Source organism: Eleginops maclovinus, chromosome 20 (genome assembly GCF_036324505.1).
Source record: "Eleginops maclovinus isolate JMC-PN-2008 ecotype Puerto Natales chromosome 20, JC_Emac_rtc_rv5, whole genome shotgun sequence".
Lineage (NCBI taxonomy): Eukaryota > Metazoa > Chordata > Actinopteri > Perciformes > Eleginopidae > Eleginops > Eleginops maclovinus.
Window position 1 is genome coordinate 18,933,927 of NC_086368.1, and position 24,013 is coordinate 18,957,939.

The 24,013-nt window shown below is 39.9% G+C and overlaps 2 protein-coding genes across 4 annotated transcripts in view; both read left to right on the plus strand.

Annotated features, from left to right (window-relative positions):
* The first annotated feature begins 3,035 nt into the window (after positions 1-3,035).
* park7 (parkinson protein 7) lies at positions 3,036-7,659 on the plus strand. The gene is made up of 6 exons (XM_063909785.1): positions 3,036-3,286; positions 4,015-4,116; positions 4,536-4,595; positions 5,431-5,500; positions 6,703-6,789; positions 7,155-7,659. The coding sequence occupies exons 1-6, from the start codon at positions 3,197-3,199 to the stop codon at positions 7,313-7,315; spliced, it is 570 nt and encodes a 189-aa protein (XP_063765855.1). The 5' UTR covers positions 3,036-3,196; the 3' UTR covers positions 7,316-7,659.
* A 280-nt stretch (positions 7,660-7,939) lies between these two features.
* kcnab2a (potassium voltage-gated channel subfamily A regulatory beta subunit 2a) overlaps positions 7,940-24,013 on the plus strand; it is a 75,185-nt gene continuing 59,111 nt past the window's right edge. For 2 of the 3 annotated variants that reach the window (XM_063910201.1, XM_063910203.1), the window contains exon 1: positions 7,940-8,003. The gene's annotated coding sequence lies outside the window, so the exon portion shown is untranslated. Of the gene's footprint in view, positions 8,004-18,141; positions 18,428-24,013 lie in introns of those variants that run through there. The other variant, XM_063910202.1, reaches the window with a different exon arrangement.

Genomic DNA, 24,013 nt, shown 5'->3' on the forward strand with positions numbered 1-24,013 from the left:
GTTTATCTAATAATTAAGCACATTTGGATTCTTGATGATTTGACAAAGAGGCCTTTATTTTAGCCTAACAAAGTCAACTTTTGTTTTGTATTATTTTCTTTTTATCTTTTGAGGAGATTATTGTTGAACACATTCTCACACATTTGGCTTTGCTTTTCAACTATTCTACTCAACTGCATGGCGCCATCTTGTGTCTGTGTGCGGCTGCTAAGTTCCGAGTCGACACAGGTGCATAGAATTCAATGTCACTTTATTCTTGCAGATCTCTTCACTGTCCCCCAGCTGTCACCTGAGCGCTTGGCAGCATAAAGTAACGGCATCAAGATGCAATCAAGATTATATGCTTGTCACTCACTTCGTGCACTCAGTGGCTTACAATGTGTGAAACAGACATAAGATAAAGCCTGTGCACAGATGGGAAGATAAAATGCTTCTAAATATTCATCAGATTTCAGTCTGCAGCAACGTAAGCCCTGAATGCTTCTATTAGATCACTGGGAAAGAGTTACTTGGTTGGACCAAAATGAGTTGAAATGTAACAATGCAAAGAATAACTTAAGAAAAGCATCTGAAAAATGTAATCTCTCACTGTAGAAGCAAATTTTCTGTAACCACTTTTGAATTTTATGGCACTCTTCCTTACTGGGGATCTGAAACAGGGTTTGCAGCTGTATATCTCAACTGAACAGGGCTCCTGCTTGTAAGCTATATCCATATTAGCAGTTTATTTCCATGTTTACACCGTTTCATATTCTTTGCAATAGTAACAGGATTACTTTCTGACAAACAGTCATTTGTGGAATTCCCTCATTTCAGTTTGAGGATTTTCTTTTTTTCCCTCTGTCCCCGTCTTATAAAAAAATGAAGAAATGTTTCTGTATTCTCGTCTCCTTGGAAGTTAGACTCTGGAAGACCTTCAGATTTTAGAGCAGACCTCTGCGAAGGGCCAGATAAAGCAAAGCAAGGCCCGGTGGCACAGTATAAGGGGGCACAAGAAAAAATAATAATACGCAAAGGAATCCGCTGATTTGCACCTTTTTACTCAAAAGGCCAATCTCAAGTATCCCAAGAAGAACATACAAGCTTTAGTATATTGTATCAGATTTACAATATACTCTACATGATCTTTTTTTTTTGTTATTATGTATGCTTTTACAGTTAACCATTTTAGAAAGCAGGATGCAGTTTTTCATCCTATAAACTATATATTTTGCATTGTTTCGTTTTTTTAGTGCTTGTTTATTTTTTGATATACACCCCATTTTCTCCCTTAATACCAAGCCAAGTTTATCCAGGTGAAAAACCTTTGAAAAAAACAAAAATATGTATAGTTTAATTTGAAGAAATACATTTACAAAAGTAATTTCCTTTTAGGGTTGGGCACTGTGAATTTTGGTAAATGTTACATAAACTGGAGAAAAACCGTACATTTGTTTGGGACTAAATTAAACTGTGGATTCATAGTGAGTGTGTATATGTGCTCATATTTATTGCAATTAATAGATAGATTGCAACAATGTGGCTCATGTGTTTTATTTGGACAACAATGGTCACCTATGACACAAAGGAATAAGTTGTGTCAGGGTTTGGCTACACAGATAATGTATCTTACAATTATAAATGGTATATGTTATATAAAAGCTCCAGACCTATTCTTATTCATTAATTTCAAGGCGTAGTTTTTACTTTTTCTGTATTTTATAAAAATCTTGGACTAAACCTGGCTTCAGAATTAAAGTTCGTAAAGCCCTGTGAAAATAGCTATATTTATAATTTGTCAGATGTTTTGTTTTCAGTGTCTTAAACGTGTCATACTTACTGCTGCAACTTTAACATATTTCCACAGTGTGATCCTGCACTTTATGATTAAATGCTGAAAGGAATTAGTAAATGTACATAGGTGAATTAATGTATGGAAATTAGCTTGAGTGCCACCGCAGGTCTGGTTCAGTTGATCCCCAGCTGCATATGTTGGTAATCACCGCTGCCTCTTGATTCACTCACAGGCACGCAACAAACAACCTGCTGCCAGCACCCCCTACGCTTTTGCCTAATCTGCCGTTTCACTGGGCTCTAGATTGTCGCACAAATATGAAAGTGAATTTCAGCTGCAGAATGCACAGAGGCACGTTAACTAGGATGGTTGCCTACACACTAAAGCCCTGGGATTTACACTGGAATATGATTCCCCAACTGTCTTAAGAGTTTGGTGCAGAAGTTCTCAGACAGATCTTGAAGAACTTGGTGAACTCAATGACCTGCAGCCTGGTGTTGCAAAACCAGATGAATTATAGCTTTTTAGATTGCACTTTGCAGCTGATGATAAACCTGTGAATAACTGGCATTAATTGGTACATTTATTTGATAAAAAAATAAATACTAAAAAAATAAATAATACATGTTCTGTGGTTCTTCACATATTGTCGGAGTAACATTAGTCTTCTCGATTCACGATAGTGGTGAATATTAGTGTTCTATGTAAACCTCTTTTTCAAGTTCCTTTGACGTCCCCTCTACAATAATTGGCTAACACTTCCACCTGCTGGGAGAAAGTATGTAGTGTTTGGTATTAAAGGTCATTCGAGCACCTTGCTTGATGCTTTATTGTAGCTGCGCTATCACTTGCAAGACAACCTTTTGTTTCAAGTTGTAAACGTCGAAATAATCATATTTATTTGTATCTTATTTTATCTTATCTCAGTGGAACTATTGGTAGCCTCAGCGGCTCTACAAGCTGTCTTCTGGTGGTTTATATGCATGATCCATAACGATACTGAAGGTAAATAGTTTTGTGTCGCTTGCTTGAAATAGACATTGGAATGAGCAAGGCATATTTTTTTACTAAACAAAAAAATACCACTCTTTTACTTAATTTAATAAATAAGCATCGTCCCCGGAAAACGTTTACATTAGTTGGTGTTGTTTGTCAGTGTGAGTCTAGTATTTGAGATGCAAAAGTGAGGATGAGAAATGTCATAAAGGAAAACCTCAAAGAAGAGCTTTATGGCGTGCAGGACAGGTTTATTTTAAATACCGCGTTGTACATGGAGCAACGCCTTGAAAGAGGGATAGAGAGGCGCAGCCTGGCAACCCTGCTCCTGTCAAAACCTCTTTACTGAGCATGCTAGTTGCTGCTGGAAGTTTCAGCTGAAGTTATCGTTTCTGCTCCTGAAAGTAGCATACCTGCGAACTAACGATGGCAGGAAAGAAGGCATTAGTGATCCTGTCTAAAGGTGCAGAGGAGATGGAGACTGTCATTCCTGTGGACATAATGCGTAGAGCTGGGGTTTGTTTACTTTTTGTATGTTTTTATCTAGCTAGCTAGCTAGCTAGCTAGGAAGTCTATAATAATAATGCTACAATCAACATAGCTTGCTTGGTTTATATTAACGGAAGCTACTCCTTTAGTCAGTGCACAACACTATCACGATTTTAATATTTTTTGCTGAAGATCCATTTTAAGAACTACTGTTATTGTATTAATAATCAGAAAACACAGTGTTGAGCATTCATATGCATTTGTAGGATTAATAGTGTTACTATCGCCCCCTCCACGTTAATAGTTTTACATTTCTCCTAGAATTTATGAAGCTATTTAATGTTGTCGCACCCACATAGACTGGTGCAGAGCTTTGTAAAACAGCCGATGGTGCAGACTGAGGGCAAGTTAAATGTCAAAGTATTTGCACTCCTAGGCCATTTGATAGCCTTCAAAATAAAAGTGTCCATAAGCCATAAACAGACAGGATGCCATGTTGAGCCTTTTAGCTGTTGTTGAAGTACTCAGACTTATAGTCAATTATGAGTAAACGTATTGTATTTTTGTTTTTTAAGTACAGTATTACAATATAGTTAAATTACCAAAAGTAAAAGTACTCCACTTATTTTTGGATTAGAAACCAAATATACACCTGCCAGTTTAATCTATTATATTTAATACATCCTCATTTACATAGTTACATAGTTTCTTTATGCTAATGATTTATTTTTTATTTTGCCTAACCAAACCTGCAGATTGCAGTGACTGTTGCGGGCCTGACGGGCAAAGAGCCAGTACAGTGCAGCAGAAACGTCGTCATCTGTCCTGATGCTAGTCTGGAGGAGGCCAGCACACAGGTTGGGCTCAGCCTCTTATCTACTAACACTACATTAAATGTTTCACTTTATTAATTAGTATATGTATATATATTCAGTCTTTTGTAATGGTTATATTTTCAGTTGGCTTAGCTTAATTAGTCAAACCATGTTGAAACGATCTTTTTGAACTTCATTCATTCCTTGGACATTATTTTTTATCATCATGCACAAAAATGCTTAGCTCTTCATTTTTAAAACCAATGTTTCCATGTATTTTTTTTTTCTTTTTAGTGTCGAGATTTGTATTATAAATATTTTCTATTGTCTATTGCACCAAAAATCAAGGCAAATTCATTGTAGGGGAAAACATACACATACACTTTTTTTGGATTCTGAATTGTGTTCTACAAAATCAAGCCATTACAGTTGCTATATATTAATAATGGGTTGTCTCTCAGGGTCCGTATGATGTGGTGCTACTGCCAGGAGGAATGCCAGGGGCTCAGAATCTGGCTGAGGTGAGAAACACCCAGACTGCCTGTAGGTCTGTCAGTCTCTTTTTTGTCATAAAGTCACTCAAGTCATTCAAGAACAATTTCCCTGAACCTTCACATATAAGCTGAAATTTAAGTTTGTATTCAGCTCAGCTCACCTGCCTCTATAAAGGACTGTGTGGGTGTGGTTTCATCAGATTTGATTGACCGCAACATATGAAAAAATAAAACAAATATTGTCTCATTCGGATTTGGCTAAATCCTGATAGGTACATTGAAGAATGTGACACCATATTATATTTATGTAGGTCCCCATTCGTTAATATAATAAGAGGATTAGTTGTTTTGAAGTTCTTACTTGCATAAAAGAACATTTGTTTCATGTTACCTCACTCAAGTTAAGATGCATTTTAAATATAATTTCCGGTAACTGCACATAAACATCCAAACATTCTCTAAAGTTTGTGGACCACTAAATAGGCCAGTTCCTATAAGTTTCTGCAAACACTAAGATAAGTGTCCAAAAATAAGACTGTCACTATCATTTACATTTAAGCTTGGAGTTACTGCTTCATCATTTGTTTTTGATGTCATTAGTTGTACATTCAGCTTTAGCATCTTACACATATTGAGAATATATAAACTCTAATAACAAAAACCTATAAGAGTCAGTAATTAAATCAAATGACTCGGATATATTTTATTGTTTGAAAAATCTGTGGTTATATTCAAAACTGATTTTTGTATATGTTAAAATGTTATCATTGCAAGTTTGTTTTAAGTATTGTATCATAGTCAGCAAATAAACCGCAATTAAATGGCCTGCAAATGTGCACCTGGTTTCCATGCTCGCCTGCAGTCTCCTGCTGTGAAGGAGGTGCTTAAGGAACAAGATGGCAGAAAAGGACTGATCGCAGCCATCTGTGCAGGTAGAGTTTGTGAAAACAATTTCCTAATTATTACACGGCACAAAGCTCTAGTGTTGATGCCTTTTTATGGGTTGAATTTTGAATTTGACATGACCCCAAATGAAACAATCATGTGGCTGGCAAACAGAAGGGCCGTCTTAGACAAAAACAAATTTCAGTATTCTGGTATTTTTCATTCACCGGTTGTGCCCATGAAAGAATTTATCACTGTATCACATGTACAGTTAACGGATGACATGCTTCATTAATTTATGGCCTTTTTGAATGTAAGGTTGAGAGTTTGATTAATAACTGTCCCTGACGGAACCCAGAAGCCCTGACATTTTATTTGACAGCCTCAGTATGCAGAGAAAGGACACTGGAAGGACATATTGAATAAGGACAGGGACCAATGCGGCAAAGTGGATTGAAGGGTGTCCTAGAAAATGAGTGAAATCCTCACAGGAATATACAGTTTAATGAACCTGCCAGCAAGAGGGACAGTTTAAAAAAAAATATAAAGTGTAAAATCACCTAGCTGGGTGAGTCTAACATGGTATTTATCTCTTTTTGAGCTTATATTTGTAACATGCATGCTCAAAAAAACATAAACATATTATTTTATATAGTTCATATGATAATAGAAAGATGGCTATCATCTCTGATCTCTCCACGTCTGCCTCACTGTCTGACTATGGTTCTCAGAAGGTCTCTCTCTCACAGACTCGCGTCCTCTGGGTGGGGACTTTTTGTAACGGGAGTAGCTAGGCTTTACCTGGCATCCTGCTGTTCTGCCAGGGGAAAATGTAATGTTTAGACTGCATGGGAAGGCAGCCAAGGAGCGTAATCAATAACTTTCTATTTATTAACAGTTTTTGGATGAGCTCACTGCAGTGGTAGGACGTTGCCAAAGTTAATGCAGCAGCAGTCAATGTCTTCAGCCTCTCCTTTTTTCTCTCATTAGAATATGCTGCAGAATCTTTCGCGAGGCTGAGACTGTAGGTTGAATTAGTTTATTCTTAGAAACAATGGCACAGTTGAGGACACCTTTTAGGACATAATGTTCTTGCTGCATTTACTGTATTTGGATGTTTTGTTTAGCTTGAGGGAAGTTATTCAATGATTCAGTGTCACTGCATAAAATAGAAGTAAGCTAAAGAATAAGAGTCAATGTATCACAGGAAGCAGATAAAATAACCTAAAACAGCTTTGCCCTTCTTTAGGTCCAACTGCTCTTCTGGCACATGGCATTGGCTACGGCAGCACAGTCACCACACATCCTGCCATGAAGGAGAAGATGATGGCTGGAGGTAAAAATCAAACAAACATGTGGAAAAATGTATTGAATGTGAAGCTTGCGTCTCTAACATTTTCAGCTCTTAACTCTACAAAATTAAGAATTGTAATTATTAGTAAAGGGCAGCAGATGGTGCTGTAATAGTTATTTTTCGACTATAGAACATCATGTCACTATGCAGAGAAGAGCACACCACACAGGTGAAGGCAGATGCAGGAATTTGACAGAACATAATAGAACTGCGTCAGTTCAAATTTTGATTATCTCTACATAAGTGCTTATAGTACAGTGGGATGTCTGAATGGTGGCTATCAGTCTGTAGATGAAAGCTCTTATGTTGTGATTATCCTTATGGTATTTCTCTTTGTCTTTTTTTAGACCACTATAAATATTCAGAGGCTCGAGTACAGAAGGATGGACATTATATCACCAGCCGTGGGCCAGGAACCAGTTTCGAGTTTGCCCTGACTATTGTAGAGGAACTTATGGGGGCTGAGGTTGCAGCTCAAGTCAAGGCTCCTCTTGTTATGAAAGACTGACTGTAGCCATGTCCACATCCTGCAAGAAAGCATCACTGCCAACTATGGAAGACTTTCACTACTGAGACAGCTAATCCAATGTAGCTGGCACAAAGTCAAAGTCACTAGTGACAAATCATGCTCCCTTAGGGACAAAAGGATGTTTTTGTTCTGACAGGTTATTGTTTTTTTCTGTCTTTCATGGTTGGCAATGAAAGGCATCCATTTGTTATTTAACAAATAAATAGCATACACCACAGCTAGAATCACAGCATAAAAACATATATGACATTTGCCCTCTAATTGATCTTTATTTTGACGACTTTTATTATTTCCCTTTACATTAAAAACATCAATGTGACAAACATGGGTCTGTCTTATTTGCAGTAGACTATATTAATACTGGAGGTTACTGCGTCTTGTTCTCACATGTCTGCAGTTGTTGACACCTAAATATAGGCTGCATCATGTAATGTATTGTAAGCGGCACTGCTCAGAACGCGGGAAGCAGAATCCAAATAGATTGGCAGGTGGTCTGGCCAATGAGAAGCCAGGGACCGTCTGCAGTTGTATTCTAACTGACTAATGGCATTGCTCCCGCAGCCAGCAGGGCGGGGCTATGTTGCAGCGCGTGGTAGTTGTGTCAGCCAGAGCAACACAATCCACAGAGGGTCTCCACTCAAAAAGGAAGAGAAGGATTTCGGCAAAGGTAAGAACATTTGCTGCCGCTGTATGGATTATGTACACTTTGACAACGCTAACGTTCTAACGAAATGGGTTTAATAGCACTTCCGTCTGCTAATTAATGTTTACAAAGCGTTTTTTACGCAACGTTAATCACGGTTACTAGCTCCTAACGGTGTCAAAATTAACATTGTAACGTTGTCGTCAGTTAATAACACAACAGCTACACAGGCACACGTTACCATTTAAGGAGCAGGTGTTCGTGATTAGGAATCATTTTATTTTATGCGTGACTAGGTTACAAAGTGTTCTGAATGGTGAGCCTCAAGTTCGCTGCAATCCATGGCCAAATGTATTGACATTCATTTTGCCGGGTCGAGTAACGTTTGCCCGAGGTGACGTTCACTAATGTAACATGATCACAATAAAACAATGCGTTCAGGGTAAGCAGTGCCGAGGAAAGTCCGAGAAACGCGGTGTCTTTGCATTGAGAGATCGTTCCGCAGATGTGACCCGACATGGAGACGTCAGATCCAGAAGCTCTCCATCCTCAGCAGCAGCAGCAGTAGTCAGGCTGTGCTGCATGCACACACTGAAGCTAACACATTGCGGCAGAGGCCAGGTTGATTCCTCCATCAGTCCTCAAACACAACTTACTAAAGAATACAACAAGAACGAATCTGTGTGCACACAATGTAATACAAATATCCTGATTCAAAATCCTATAATGTTGAATTTTTAAGCCACGTTGAAAAAGCTGTCATTATTTTGATGACCTCTCATATTAGACAGTCGTGTTTCTCATTGGTCTAAACGGAACAGATAATTGAGACACCTTCATTAACACGCGGCCAGTCAAGGTTATGCTCTAATTTGCATTTCTGAGCACTCCAAACAGGAAGTAAAAGACGTGTTACAGAGACAGGAAACACAAGTTCTTTTCTGGTTTTGACTACGATTTCAATTGCTGGGAAACCGCCTCTTAGTCATCCTTAGCAAAGCATGCAGTACCACAGCAAGGCAGGGGTCATCTAAATACAAAGGCTACTTAAATGGCTTTTTCACCCACCATTGTACAACCAAGTGAGCAACAAAAAAAAAAAGAGACTGCCAGGCTCTGTTTCCATTACTGTGCACCAAGAGCATTGTTTACTTTCCAAATCGCATTACATCAAAACCCACATTTTAAAAATCAAGAGTGTGTGCCTGTATGACTGCTATCTCTGGGCCCTCTGTGAAAAGCTTCAGGCTAGTTGTTAGCCCTCTTCCAAATGTTAGACAGGGCTATGCTTGTCATGTTGAGGTAACATCACTACATTGTTTTCCTAAGCTTATGTTTTATTGCTGTTTCAGAAATTAAAACTAATTGTTTCCGTTCCCTGAAAGACAAACATCAATGCGTAAATAGTGTCCTGATGACATGCTTTATAGCACATGCTCATTAATGCTATGTTCTTCAGTCAGATATTTCTGGAACGCTTACATTTTGCGCTGTTGCACATAACATGTTAGAATTATTCTGCTTGAGCAGCTGTACAGTAAAGAGCTTGAGGCTTGACTCCCTATTTCTGGATGAGGTAGTGGTGGTGGGGTGGGGTGGGGTGGGGTGGGGGGGGGGGGGGGTGAAGTCACTGTGACTGAGTCATTGGTTTAGCTAATGATGCAATTAGAGAGCTGCACTTTGCATCTCCTGATTACATCCCCTACTTGCATCGGCCTTCAGACAATAAAGTTTGCTTGTCCAAGTTGGTTTAGCAGACTACACAAGGTACAGACAGTTAGTAAGCAATTGGGATTTTATCCAACATCAATTTTCCTTTGTGTCATCATCAGCAATAAAAGGATAGGGATCTGAATTACAGATCTTGGTGGTAGTAACAATTGGGATCGCTATAAGTCAGTGATTCCTATACAGGAATAAAATAACATTTAGCCAAATTGGGCTGTAAAGTTTCCATGATTATTTGTTCAAACACAGTCCACATTAGCTTTATGAAACTTAATCAAACCATCAGGGCCATAACTAAACCGCTACACAGCGTCTGAATTTATTCTGTACTACTGTTGTATTGCTGCTTACTAAAGTACACTACTCTTTAAACTGATCAGCAAGAGTGTGTTCTGTTTTGAGCAATCATTTTACCCCAACTACTTACTCTAAAGTCTACGTTTGCCAAGAACATGGTTTGGGAAAAAGCTCTTATAATGCAAATTACATCTACCCTTTTTTTGGTAATTGCAATTGCATAGCTGCTTTAAAATTGTATCGAGGAAAAGTACAAATGCAAAGGTTAATTAGAAATGCTTAACACTGTCTAAAGTTAAGGTTATCACTCTCTTTTCAGGTTGTATGCAGAGTCTTGTAACTAGTGTTTCTAAAAGCAAAACAACATTTCCTGGCTTTATATGGGAAGTCAATTTAAATATTGTTAAATGTAGAAATATAATTGTATCTGTGATGTCCTTAACCAGATCTTTGTTCTGCAGTGACTAATTACATCACATTGGTTGTCACTACTTTCTGTGTTTTATTCAGTTTGTCCTCAAGTCAGGTACAATTAGCAGAAGTTAGTCTGATTTGAAGTATAAAAGAGGATCCTAAGCAGAAATAGGAAGATCATTACCTTCCCCAGCTCGTTTATTGTACCTTTCTGTATTTTATTGTCTGCTGTATGTTAAGGTGAGCAAATACACAGAAGTGCAGATGCTGTGCAGTCCCATGATGATCTGCTTTTCTGCAGCATCAACTGTTTGCTGTAGTTCCTCCATTCCTGAAAGAACTGGTAATCATTCATACCCTGTGTTGTCAAGAAGAATAGATACACTTGGGATCCACACATGTTTTATTGTGCCTCTATGCATTGTGTTTTCGGGTTTTCCCTCAGTACTGTACACACACATCTGTCCATACGTCAGGTTGTTTGTCCCTTCTTGTGAGCATGATATCTTAAGAAGGCACTGATGGATAAAAAATTGGCACAAACGTCCATATGGACTCAAGGTTAAACCGATTAGAATTTGGCGGCTCAAGGTCAAAGTGACATTCAAAACACGATTTCTGGCTCTCATATGAATTAATATGCAAATATGTTGTTTTATAAAAACACAGACATGGATGTAAACTGCAATTTGACTGGTTGGTGGAGCCAGACAACTATGAGGTAGTAATTATTTTTTGGAAATCTGAACACTGTACTTGCGGCTTTCCGACTCTTCCAACATACTTTTGCTTTCTTGTGCCGTTTTTGGCTAGGATGGAGTAAAATAATGAATATTTTTGCGGTGTATCTAATTTATAATTCTATAGCACAACAACTTTCCTTTATGATCTCTAGCTTTTAGATATGACCCAAGCTCAAGGCCTTTCCATTCCATGTCTTTAGATTATCTGACTGTGTATTGAGATAAATGTCTTTAAATAGCGGTAGCATGGCCTCATCACGTTCTTTTGTTCTCAGTCTGTAACATCAGTCATCCAGGAGAGTGTGGATTTTGTGTTTCACAAGAAGTAACAGAACAGTTCCTAAGAGCCTGTAATTTTGTTTACTTAATGCCTGTCGTTTGCTTTCTTTCTGGTTATCCCGGGGAGGCGTAGTACTTGAAGCCTAATGGCCTTTGCCTCAGCAATACCCAGAGGACCCCCGAGTCAGCTCAATGAAAATGTAACCAACTCAAAATTAACTGGAGTTTTGTGCAAGTGAAAAAATCACACTTGCAGCTATTTCTGCTCTCTTTTACGTTATGTCTTTATTATTAAACGACAAGTTTATACATAATGTATGTATATATAATGTGTAATACAGTATAAGCCAAGAATTGCTCAAACATTTCAAATGAATTGGGTTATTGAAATGATACCAACTGTTTCAGTCACAAGTGATTGAGTTGTTTTGATAACTAACTTTTTGCGAATCCTAAAATATGTTGTGGTTATTAAGGGGGTAGATTTCCTAATTGAAGAGATTATTTAACCCTGAGGTAACACTAACGCGAAGATGCTATTAAGGATTTACCTGCTGTAGACATTTTTTATTTATGACTTGAGTAGCATGAAATTCATCTCCTGGAGTGATTTCAGACTCTTGGCAAAGTAGTGATTAACAATAAATCAGGATAGGTCATGATGAAGCAGTGCTTTTAGACGCTGGCATCATTCCGCACCAATGATTACAGCGGACAATTTTAAGCCCTGGACTGTAGGTCTAAACACACAGTGCAATTTCATTTAATTCAAAATATGTCTAACTGTTTGTATAGATAGATATCAGTTATTGTAAAGGCCGGTGTTAGGCCATTTGCATATGGCAATGTCCACAGTGAAACATCAAAATGAACTACTACTTTTATAAAGGTATTGCAGTCTTTACTGATCAAAATGACATGATTTGTTTTCAATTCGAAGTTGATTTTATTTAAATGAAATGAAATTGTTGGGCTCAGTGCCCATGACTCAGCCACCTGCAATGGAAGATGTCCTTGTTCATTGGCCCAACATTAGCATACGTCTATTGTTAACGCATTTTACAATATGCACCATTCAAAGCAACTCAATGGATAGTAGGGCTGTAGCGATACACTAATCTCACGATACGATACGATACACGATATTCAGCTCACAATACGATATATATGACGATATTCAGCCAACGATACGATTCGATACGATTCGATATAATTCGATACACTTACATCATTTTCTGAAAGATTTTAAAGGGACAGTGTGATTTTGGTGAGTGTTCCATTGACTTGGATTGAATTAATTCAACTGAAAACTGAAAGCATCAATTACACAATATATGGCTCTGACTAGACAGAGAGTCTACAGCTTGCAAATGCTGGACAAAATGAATCAAAATATGTGGTGAGAAAATTTGTTTCATTTATTGAAACAGTGCAAACTGTAGCTTACAAGCCTTTGAAACATAAGTACATAAAGTGCAGTATCACAATGGAGAATTAAAAGGTGCAGCAGGTGGCCGCAGCTTCTTGAGTTCCTCAGTTAGCATTACCTTGTCCGGGTGGTGACGTTGTAGGTGGGTTCGTAGGTTAGTGGTATTTCCAGAGTATTTCACGTTTGTGTGACACAGCTTGCAAACGCAATAGTGTTATCTAAATTGTCACTTTCCTTCTTCTTTTTAAACCCGAAGTGCTCCCACACATCTGCTTTTAAGCGCGGAGGTGCTGGGTTAATGTCAGCCGCCATTCTCCTGAACCGCTTCGCACTCACCGCGAGAAGAAGACACACTAGATCTGTGTATCTAGAAATGCTCTACAGCGACACTAGCGGCTGGCTGACGTAATGGGCAGCGAGCAGAGTGCCAGGCGGAACACGGGGGATTTGAATGGGACTTAATGTATCGATACTCGCGGCTGAAATATCGATACTTTCTCGGGAAACAAAATATCGATATATATCGCAGGATCGATTAAATTGCACTGCCCTAATGGATAGCAATGCGAAGTTGTTAAACTTGAAAGAAATGAAGATGCACATTTCTATAAGACATTGCAAGGCATTTCCAGCACTACCCCTTCCTTCCCTGATCTACCTGTTGCTATGGATGTGCACTATGCCATACAGCTGAACAGTGAAAACCTATACAGCTAACAGCACTGAAATGAGTTAATCCAATCTAGTTTGATTAAACATGACTGAAAATAGAGTAGAGGGCAAGCAACAGTTTAATAATTGCTTTTAAAAGCTTGGATAGCATTAATTTCTGTGGCTCTTTGATTCTTGCTAGATATCTTTAATTGAAATGCTGGTATGCGACATTCAAAGAAGTATCTGAAATGGCTCAGGCTATTTATAGCTCTGATACGTTAATCTGCCCCGGGAGGCTGCAGGTTGGCCTGGGCCATTTCATATAGTGTTTGTTGTCCTTCTGTACCAAACATGACCTTGAACAGAGATTGACAAACATTGTTGTCAAATTGGTATGTTTTTGGGGCCTCATAGGATATGTGTCCATAGCAACAGGAAGGTATGGGTTAATATAAATGGCCTGGTTGTATCTTAATTGTGCCAGCTGGTATTGGGGAGGGCAAACACACAGATACATGGCATGATCACAGGAGGAACTGTTCCCTTATGCAGCTGTCTGGCAAAGCTCCAACGTTTCACACACAACATACAGTCCTCCCATTATAGGCTAACAAGGCTAACCCTCCCGCCATTCAGCATAAACATCGAGTCATAGGTAGGACATATTGGACGGCTATGTTTGGGAGGGGGTTTAAGGGTGCATTTTTTAAAATACATTTTGCCCCTATTTACAGATGGGGAAAAATCAGTAACCAAATTATTTACAAAATAACATATTTGATAACATATCTTTGGTTGTTTGGATATAATGGCTATGTGGATAAAGGTAAATAATACAACAGCTAGAAGAGTCTGGTGAGTGTTTACATCACTTATTTGGTTATGCAGCCTTTATAACCAGGAAATGACTCCTACCGGATATTTACGATGTGCACATGTAAGACAATATCTAGTCTCATATCCTTGTAGCGATTTAATATTGCCCAGCCCTTCACCCAGGACCATTTTACCCATTTCATACAAGGCAATTCTTTAGATATAGGTTTTTTTGGGGGGAGAACTGAACAGACTCTGAAAGATTGGCCTTCAACTGTCAGACACTCACAGATAAGTTAATATATTGTGGGCGTGGGAAAGATCTCTTGCCATTGCCCCATTAGACTGTCTGGCAGACACCCCGTCGTGCTTGGTTTCATGATGTGAGAGGAGCGAGCTGTGGAGCTCTAGTCTGGCTGGAAGCAGAAGTTGGAGATGCCGTGACTGAGCTTGAGCTCAGAAAGAAGGCCAGGGACAGTGGTGCGCAACAGTGAAGCTGTAGCTGTCCCCTTAGGCATTGGACAAAATATACAAACACACAAACACACACACAGACACACTCAAAGGGTGAGGCAAATCCATCAATATAGATCTGAAGGAAAGGGATCTGAACACCACTACACTGATAACAAATCAAAAAGAGATAAACTCTAAGAATATCATTTCTTGGAAGTCGAATTGCTTTGAAAACACTTCAATCTACAAGGTTTAGAATGCTACAGGTTTAATCTTTCATTACCCTCAAAATCAAACTACTTTGATAAAAATGTTTGCAGAAAAAGCCCAATCTTCTTTCCTGTACTGCATACTGTCACACATGATTTGGGATTCAAACTATTGTTTTCTTGGCTCACAGGCTAATAATGTCAGTTCAGCCTGGCTGTGCCACACCTGCTCATTCTGTGGCCAACTCATTGCTCTGAGCCAACGCGTTGCTGATACCGCTACTGCAGAGTATTTATATATGCATATAGTCACAGACAAGATGCAACGTGGGCTGTATTCCTCGAAAGCAAAGCAATACAAATACCCTATTTGAACAGATCTGAACATTCCGGCACTTATCGTCAACCTTTCAATTGCAGTAAGTGCAGTAAGGTGACATAAAATCTTTTGCGTTATTTCAACGTACTAAAAATCTATCCATTGCTTCCTGCCCCATACACTTATGCTCGTTTCCTCTCATAACATTAGTTTAAACATCAATAACAATTATTGGAAGTTCCATCCACAGCTTTTTGAGAGTAGTGGTTTCAGAGCCAAATGATTTGTGCTGGCATCACATTGCAGGGTTTCCCCCAGAAAATATGTTAGTCAAGGTGGTGAGGGGGGGGGGGTACTCATCTCCGGGGGGGGGGGGGCCGGAAGTCGGCCGGCTACGTCACATGAAGAAGCCGGCGATTTTGGGCTGAGTTTTTCGATCCATTTGGCTGTGAACATTGCGAGAGAAAATTACGTGCAAATGTCAAAGGCAGGCTAGGCTATAATAATATAGCCACGTGTAAACGTTAAACACAATTAGCCTTGATAAGAAAACATTACGCTTATCCAGGTAGCCTACTAGTGAACAGTTGACAGACTATTATTAGACTAGTATAGAATTCAATAATAATCTTACCTTGATACGACAGGTTGTCAGCCATCCAAATAGTAGATTCGACAGGTTGTCAGCTATCCAAATAGTAGTCTTTCCGAAAAATGCTGGTTTTGAAGGATGTTGGTCGAACGATGATAGCACAATGACATATACCACTAGATGCCGCTGTTCGGACGCATCACGCGATTCAGAGGCATATTTGGAGGCATAGCCCCACATTTTAAAACGTTTCTTTTATTTGTTTTTTGTTTTTTATTTTAAAATGCGTTCTGCAGAGAAGATAGACTGTCAGTCACGGTTTGGAATGAAAGGTAGAAAACATGAAAAAGTAAGAGCTCCTGCGGTCACGTGACTTTTGGTTGGGAGCCACCATTTTGGCAGTCAACATGACCACCGGTGCCAGTGTTTTCTTACCGAGCGAGTATACTTCTCATTTTAATTCAAGTGAAATTCGGCTTTATAGTACAAAATTAGAGAGATTAAATATAAGCGACCCATATAATTCACCCGGTGTGCTTTTCAAGAGCATAACCTCCTGCTCTGAAGACGATGTACCCGACTTGCGCTACGCAGACATCCACAGCTATCTTGTAAGCTTTCCATCAGTGTACTCAGGAGACTCCCTCAGAGCGTACAAAAGCTTGGAGGCTTACAAATGGTGTCAGTCCGGCTTCGTAAACAACATTCAACTGTGGAGTCTTACATCCAAAAACTTCGGCATCATCACTGCAAGGGTAAGTATTAAATTATTCCAGTTTGATAGGCAGTGTCACGTTAGCATTGTTTGTTTATTAGCTTGGCTAGCTACGGAAGTGTCATCCGGGGACAGGGACATCACAGTGTCCGTTAGCTATAATAACTGGGTGCTACTTCTTAAATTAAACTAATTAAATTTAATTAAACTGACCAGAAACTTTTTGTAGCATTGTACTGTATTCCTTCACCCACCTGATATGAAGTGATCACTGCATAAGCGAAAGCCAACGGCCGGGGGGGTCCCAGCTTTCAGTCTTTTTCTGAAGGCTCCTGGCTCTTTTAATCGCTCCAATCCACTTCTCCCTCCTCTCCGCGTCTTTAGGAATGCGATAATACGATACACCTTTCTTTTTCCCACGCCTATTTGTGCAACCTGGTGCACAGCAGTTATCCACCATCCTTGACAGTCTGCCAGTGCCTGTCAATTTACTGCCGCGATGACTGCCAAAATGGCTGCCCCTGTCGTATCTCGTCACGTGACCAGCATATATGACATCATCTGCAGGAGCTCTATAGGCCTATATCTATATCATTTTTTTTTTTTTTTCTGGAGACGTGACGTTAGTCAAGGCGGCAACCCCGTGTTGTTAAGGCGGCCGCCTTAACAGGAAAGCGCTATGGGAAACCCTGCATTGAACTATTATTAGCTAATTTTGGTCAGTTTCTCAGACGCAGAACTTTCTTAATTTGAAGATGGGAATTGATAAGCAGGCAATGCGATTGTGATCTTGAATGTTAGCTTTTTATAAATGAAACCTATAGGCTATATTGAGGAAATAAAAATAGGTAGCTCATGTATTAATGCATTCACCTACAGTATTATGTAACAAGTTATTGATTTTTGTATGGATGTAATTCCCTCTCTTGACCCCTTTCATGTGAAGGTGAGGGTGCGCTGCCAGTGAGCAGACCTGATAGTGATTTTATGCCATGCTCAAAGACACTACAACAGGGTGAGCACAGACTAAGAGCCAGGCCTTGACAGATGTCTTTGGCTGCATAGAGATTACAAACTGCGCAGTGTCATTTTAACTTTTGGTATATTGGGGAATGGGATTTATGAGTGTTTGCACAGAGCTTTGGTCCATAATGCTCCTCTTCTCAGTGTGCTGAGTCGTGTTCACTTGTGCAGCCAATCAACTTTGAGCCACTTTCAATGGAAACCACAAATCCAATAGTGCAAGAAAGGAGTGTGTTGTCATTGAATTTAAAATGACCACATACTTCTGGTCCACTCTACGTTCCACCCAGTTAACAGCTTACTCTGATTCATTGAATACATGCTTACTCCAATGCTGACAGTGCAAAGGCGGGTGTGTGTGTGTGTGTGTGTGTGTGTGTGTGTGTGTGTGTGTGGCAGAAAGAAGGAGGGGCATTTCCTTTAATGCATCTGCTCTGCTCAGTGACTCTCCAAGCTCACAAATTTATTCTGTCTCTTCTCTCCCGTCTCTTTCTTTGTTTCTGCTTGTTTCCCGTCCCTGTGCAGTCCGTCTTTTGTCACTTTTTTAATTTCTTTCCTGCATTTCTGTCTTTCTCATGTCTGACATACATGCTCCTCTCACTCAGATGCACACTCATAGTCACACAGGACCTAACATCCAGCAGTCTTGTATCCTTCCTCCACTCTCTGCTCACTCTCTTGGATGACTGCTGGTCCTCCATCATAGCTACTACTGTGTTCTGCCTTTTACTCCCCAGTTGTGCTCACTGCGTCAGGAATCAGCAGCAGACTGAGGTGGGTGTGTGTTTATCGCAGGGTCTGAAGCTACATGTCTTTGGTATCTCCCTCTCTTTCACCCCTTTCTTCTCCTGCCTCGGCTCACTTCGCTCTGTTACTGAGAGTCAGGATGCTTTTCTATTCCTCCAGGGGAGCAAATGCCATACTGTATGCAGCAGAATTCAACATTGTCACTCACTATGCTAGCGAGGTAGCATTTCAACCACTCCAGATCTCTCAGAGCTGTCAGTGCGGCTGCGGCTGCTGCATTGAAAACAGTCTTTGCATACGTTATTACTCTGGCATGTATTTTGCTCTCGCTCTTCTGCTTCTCCTCTATTACTCTCCTCTGTCTGAATGTCTGTCATGTTTTATGCATGCTCTGTCCTTTTGAATTCTTTCCAAAGACTTGGCCATGCTGTAGGATTTATAAAGAACCATCTTAAAATAGCAGGGGTGAGAGACTTGTGCAGGCTCTTGCAGAAATACACATGCGCATTCACACAGGATGTTCGATTCATTTTCACCTTACCTGCCCCACTGCTGCAGTTCCCATCCTTGCAGTTTACACAGCCACAACGTGCTTGTGTGTGTGTGTGTGTGTGTGTGTGTGTGTGTGTGTGTGTGTGTGTGTGTGTGTGTGTGTGTGTGTGTGTGTGTGTGTGTGTGTGTGTGTGTGTGTGTGTGTGTGTGTGTGTGTGTGTGTGTGTGTGTGTGTGTGTGTGTGTGTGTGTGTGTGTGTGTGTGTGTGTGTGTGTGTGTGTGTGTGTGTGTGTGTGTGTGTGTGTGTGTGTGTGTGTGTGTGTGTGTGTGTGTGTGTGTGTGTGTGTGTGTGTGTGTGTGTGTGTGTGTGTGTGGTGGGCTCTGGTCCAAGAGGCAGAGGTAGGCTGCAGGGGCTGAGTTTGGTGCAGTAAGCTGTTGAATGCTCTGTAACAAGCAGAAAAAAAGGCAGATTCATGTGCTGGTGTGTCCTTTCACTGGGCTGGGACAGTGATGTTGCAGAATGCTCAGCTTTTCTGAAATGTCTGCAAGTTATTTGTCCTTCAGAAGTTCCAAAGTTAGAGTGCTGCTGTTCATTCTAACGCATTATTTGTATTTTCAACAAATAAGCTTATGTGTTGTGTTTAGTGTGATGATGGTTTTTCATTTTTTATCCACTTACATTTTAGGGAAAGACACTGATGTGGCCTAACAAACAATACTACTAACTTCAAACTAGATGTCTTCAAAGGCATGCTATGCGACGTCTAATGCAACAGGAAAGGCAGATTCCTTTGGGATTCACAGAAGGGCTTTGATTATGCGTCTTATTCAATACCTGTTATTCTAAAACAAAAAAGAGACAACCTTGTCACGACGTTCCTTTTATTCTGTGTGAAACATAGACACATCTTTTGAGCCATAATTTAACTGCATGGTTTGTTTGTTTTCCTGGGAAATGAGCATCAGTAGCACACAGTCTTAAGTATGTGAGCACACATCACTCTTACAGTATTTCATTCAGCATTCTGGCTGATATATTGGTGAGATTAGACATTTTGAATTGTATCATATTGTGCTTTATAGCCCAGTTGTCAGGAGCAGGGCAATGGCCACTGCTTTTTTAACTTTGATGTGTTTTGCTCTCAAAAACGAAAAAAACAAACATTTGAGAAATGTATTTGCAGGTATTTTAATTCCGTATTTCTTTTAATAATGCATAGCAGCAGAGGAAACAAACATGTTTTAGCCCTAGGATTTGAGAGTGTGACACTTTTCCCTGAGCCCTTTCTTTTGTAGGTCCTGACCTTCTGTAGTTTTTACAGCTCGGTCTGCTGGATGCACTAGTGGGGGTGTTTCCCAAACTAAGCTCAGTAATCATTCTGCAGTTGAGATTTAGCGGCCTGCCTAGCTTCATTAGCCCTGTTTCGGAGCTCCCAAGGGGCATCTTCACACTCACACAAAAATACACTCATGCACTTTCACACACACTTTGAGATCTGAGTGCATTTATCGCACATTAGTTAAGCAGCAGTTTATTTACCCTCCCTTCTTGTGTTTTTAAAATTTTCTTAGGAATATACTGATTATATCAATTTATTTAGACACCTAAACAGTGAGGATATGATTTGTTGTAGTCTTTTTGAAGTTAGTTTTATTTGAACCCGTTAACCTTTAAGCCTTCAGCAGTTCAAATGATTGTTTTAGTGACCTTGTAGCATGGTTTGTGTCTGTATGAATGTTCCAAATAAAGGAACAATCTAATTTTATTTTTGAATTCTGGTGAACTTGTCTCCTCACAGGTCCATACAAGTATCATTAATAAAACATGCAGCACAAATCGTTCTGATTGGGTAGCGACGTTATATCCAGCTGACGATTTGTATGGGCTTTGGCTCTGTGGCTGCTGGCCTATTGTATGTCCTTGGAACTTTAATAAATCCTTGTTGTGGATAAAACTACCTGTATACTATTCCCACACACTGCTGGATAATGTGTTGGTTGGCTAATAAAGAGCTTAACATTCAGCCTTCAGGGTTCTTAAAATGGCTGTTAGCTTTGAAGTGCGTGCTGCTCAGTGTTCTCTGTTCAGTAGCACCAGTGGTCCAACAGCATGTCAAATGTGTTGGAGTGTAAGCTGTCACTTGAATGGTTAGAATATGACAGTCCTGTAAATATAGGTGATTTCATAATGTGGTTAAAGGGGTTCGCTCTTCTCAATACTGTAAATGACTGAAACAATATCACAGAAAGGTTTACAAGTGCATGTTTTAATAGTTTTCCTTTTGCGCCCTGACAAAGGCAAAGTGACCAGAAATGTGAATAAGGCATAATGTACAAGGAAAGAGGCGTGTGACTTGAGCAAATAAGATAGTGAATTGATCTACTAAATGTATTTTATATACAATATATAGATGAATAGTACCGAAGTATTGAAATAAGACCAAATATTGCAATCTCATAAGTTGAAGTGTCACTGTGCTATCTGTTGTGTCTTTTATTGTTGCAAATCATTTTTATGGTTTGAGCACCATCATTGCAACAGACCACTTTGATTAACAAATCAAATGCAATCCCACCATCATTTATTTTCATGCAGTTGGTCTGTTGTGATCAATGAAGCCATCAAACGATAATGAAAGCACTCATGGGATGTTATCTTTGTAAAACAGGGCCTCTGCTCTCCCTCTGAAGGTTTGGTTATATGAAGGTGTATTGGCTATGATAATCTTTCACATACGAGTAAGGCAGTGTGAGCGCCTGCATGTAGCCTTCTTCTCAGTACTGACCACAAACACGCAGGCTGGGGGTCTTTAATAGCACCGTGCACATTTTCACACATACAGGTTACTTTTAGATCATACTGGATAGCCTTTTCGAGCTTTAGGGCAGTTTCTCTGTTGACCCTTTTTCTCACAGATTCAGCGCGCCCATCAGGATTTCTGTTGCCAGTTAATTTTTTCAGGGCTCTGTAAAAGCAACCTGTGTATGTCAGTCAGTAATGATTCGTGAGTGTAGAGGCGATTTACCAAGAACCAACCACAATGATCAGGACACACAGTAACACCGCTAAGAATCTGTGTGAGTTACAGCAACAATATCCGAGGTGTGAACAATGATTTAGCACTGACTGTGGTGGATGTGTGTGTGTGTGACTTATGAGACACTGTGTGGTCCATGATGGCTGAGTTATTGGGGTCATGTCTTCATTTGCTTCAAAACTGGAGTTTGATTGGAAAGCACAGTGGGTTTTTATTTAGTTATCTTGACTGTTACAAGTTCCAGTACTGCATTGCCTGTAGCTTATCGCTGACTTGCTCTTAAATGTGCTAACTGTTCATTCTAGACTTGCATGATCATTAGGCCAACGCACTTTGGTTTATTTCCATGTAAAGTGTGTTTAGTGTGTGCTCTGTGTCCCTGTGTTTGAGACATTAGGGGAAGTGTTAGGATAACACATGCCATGATGGTTTTACTGCCCGCTCATTTTCTATATTTACCTCCCTCAAGCCCCGGCTGTGTCTGTTTGGCTCCAGGGTCCTCCAGTTAGCCCCAGCACATGTAGGCTGGACCAGCTTCTGACTAAAAAAGGCTATGGGTTCTCTTATTTATGTAACCTCCAAAGAGGCAGAGTAAGTGGTTCAGGAAAATGGGTTGACAAGATTTTAAGCCTGTTTTTAAATCTCTTCACACATGACAAGGAAGGCATGAGGGGGCACAAATCTTAAGTATTTAGATCATCTCGAAAACAAATACATGACATCACATCCCACTAACTTGTGTGTATCTGTGCTGCAGTGAGAGCAGAGGGACAGCTGACCTGGCACATAACTCGGACGTGGGAGAGGGTGCAAATAGATTGATGGAAAGTGAAATGCAGAGCACCAGTACAGGAGCAAAACCTACCACTGTGCATATTTACTATTTGTGAGTACTTTACATGGGAAATGAATTAGTACTGTGACAACATTCCACTTTTTGAAGGTCCCATGACTATAATTGTGAAAAAGTAAGTTTGGGGAAGAGGTGTCAGTGAGTTTCTTGCAGAGTTCATTTGAAGCTAGGTTGTTTCCATCTCAAGATGACAATAAACACTGGCTTTACACAAAGGGGACTGCTTGCCTGCTTTCTGAATGACTGGTGTGGACAGCAGGTTTAACTTCTGCACCCTATGTTACCCGTAGGATGGCCTGGTTTTGAAACAGATGCTTGTGATCTAAAAACTGTTCTCCTGTCACCCTGTCTCTGTCTGCCCGCTCTGACCTTGTGCTGATTGTAGGAAACAACTTAATGTGGAAATCAGACTATTTGTGCATAAAAAGGCTGAGCAGGGCTGTGGGTAATCATAACTAATCAAGTGTTGTACTGAGTACATTTAATATAAATGAATAACTTCAATAGGGGCAACATGTATTATAAAACACCAGTATAAAAAGTATAATCAGAGGCATACAACTCTTTCAATAATACATACTGCTTCCATGGGCAATGGAAATTTGGCAGACCCTTTTATAGGCAGCTAGCAATCATGTAGGTCACCTTAGTCAAAAATAAGCGAGGCTCAGGTGTGCAGCCACTTTCAAACTGAAATATTCCCAAAACTGTCATAGTCAGCGCTCAGAGTCACAGTGATTTAAGTCTGTTCATACGTTAGATTCACAACGACACAACGCTTTGAGGAAGAGGACTTCCATCGAGGTTGTTCCCTTTTGCTTCTTTTCAGCCCAAACTTAATGACTGTGGTTTAAATTCCTCTCTGTTTTCTTTTTGAAGCATGCATTCATTAGGACACTCTTTAGTCCCTGTCTGACTTGAATAAGCTCCCTGTTACAGCCTTTGTAGCATTGACCTATAGAGTTATGATGTAGGGATAATTATTGTTTTGTTTCGGAAACATTGCCCTGGTGAAAAGAGCCAAGAAAGGATACACCCATTTTGCAATAATGTGTATTTAAGATGCGGCGCTTATACAGGGTTCATCTGATACTATGGGGCCTAATGCTTGCCAACAATGAATCCCCACCCCCATAACAGCCTGGGCGTACGACACCGGGCAGAATGGAGACATGCAGTCGGTGCCAAATTGTGTCCCTGTCAGCAGTATGTCACACCACTACCTGGAAA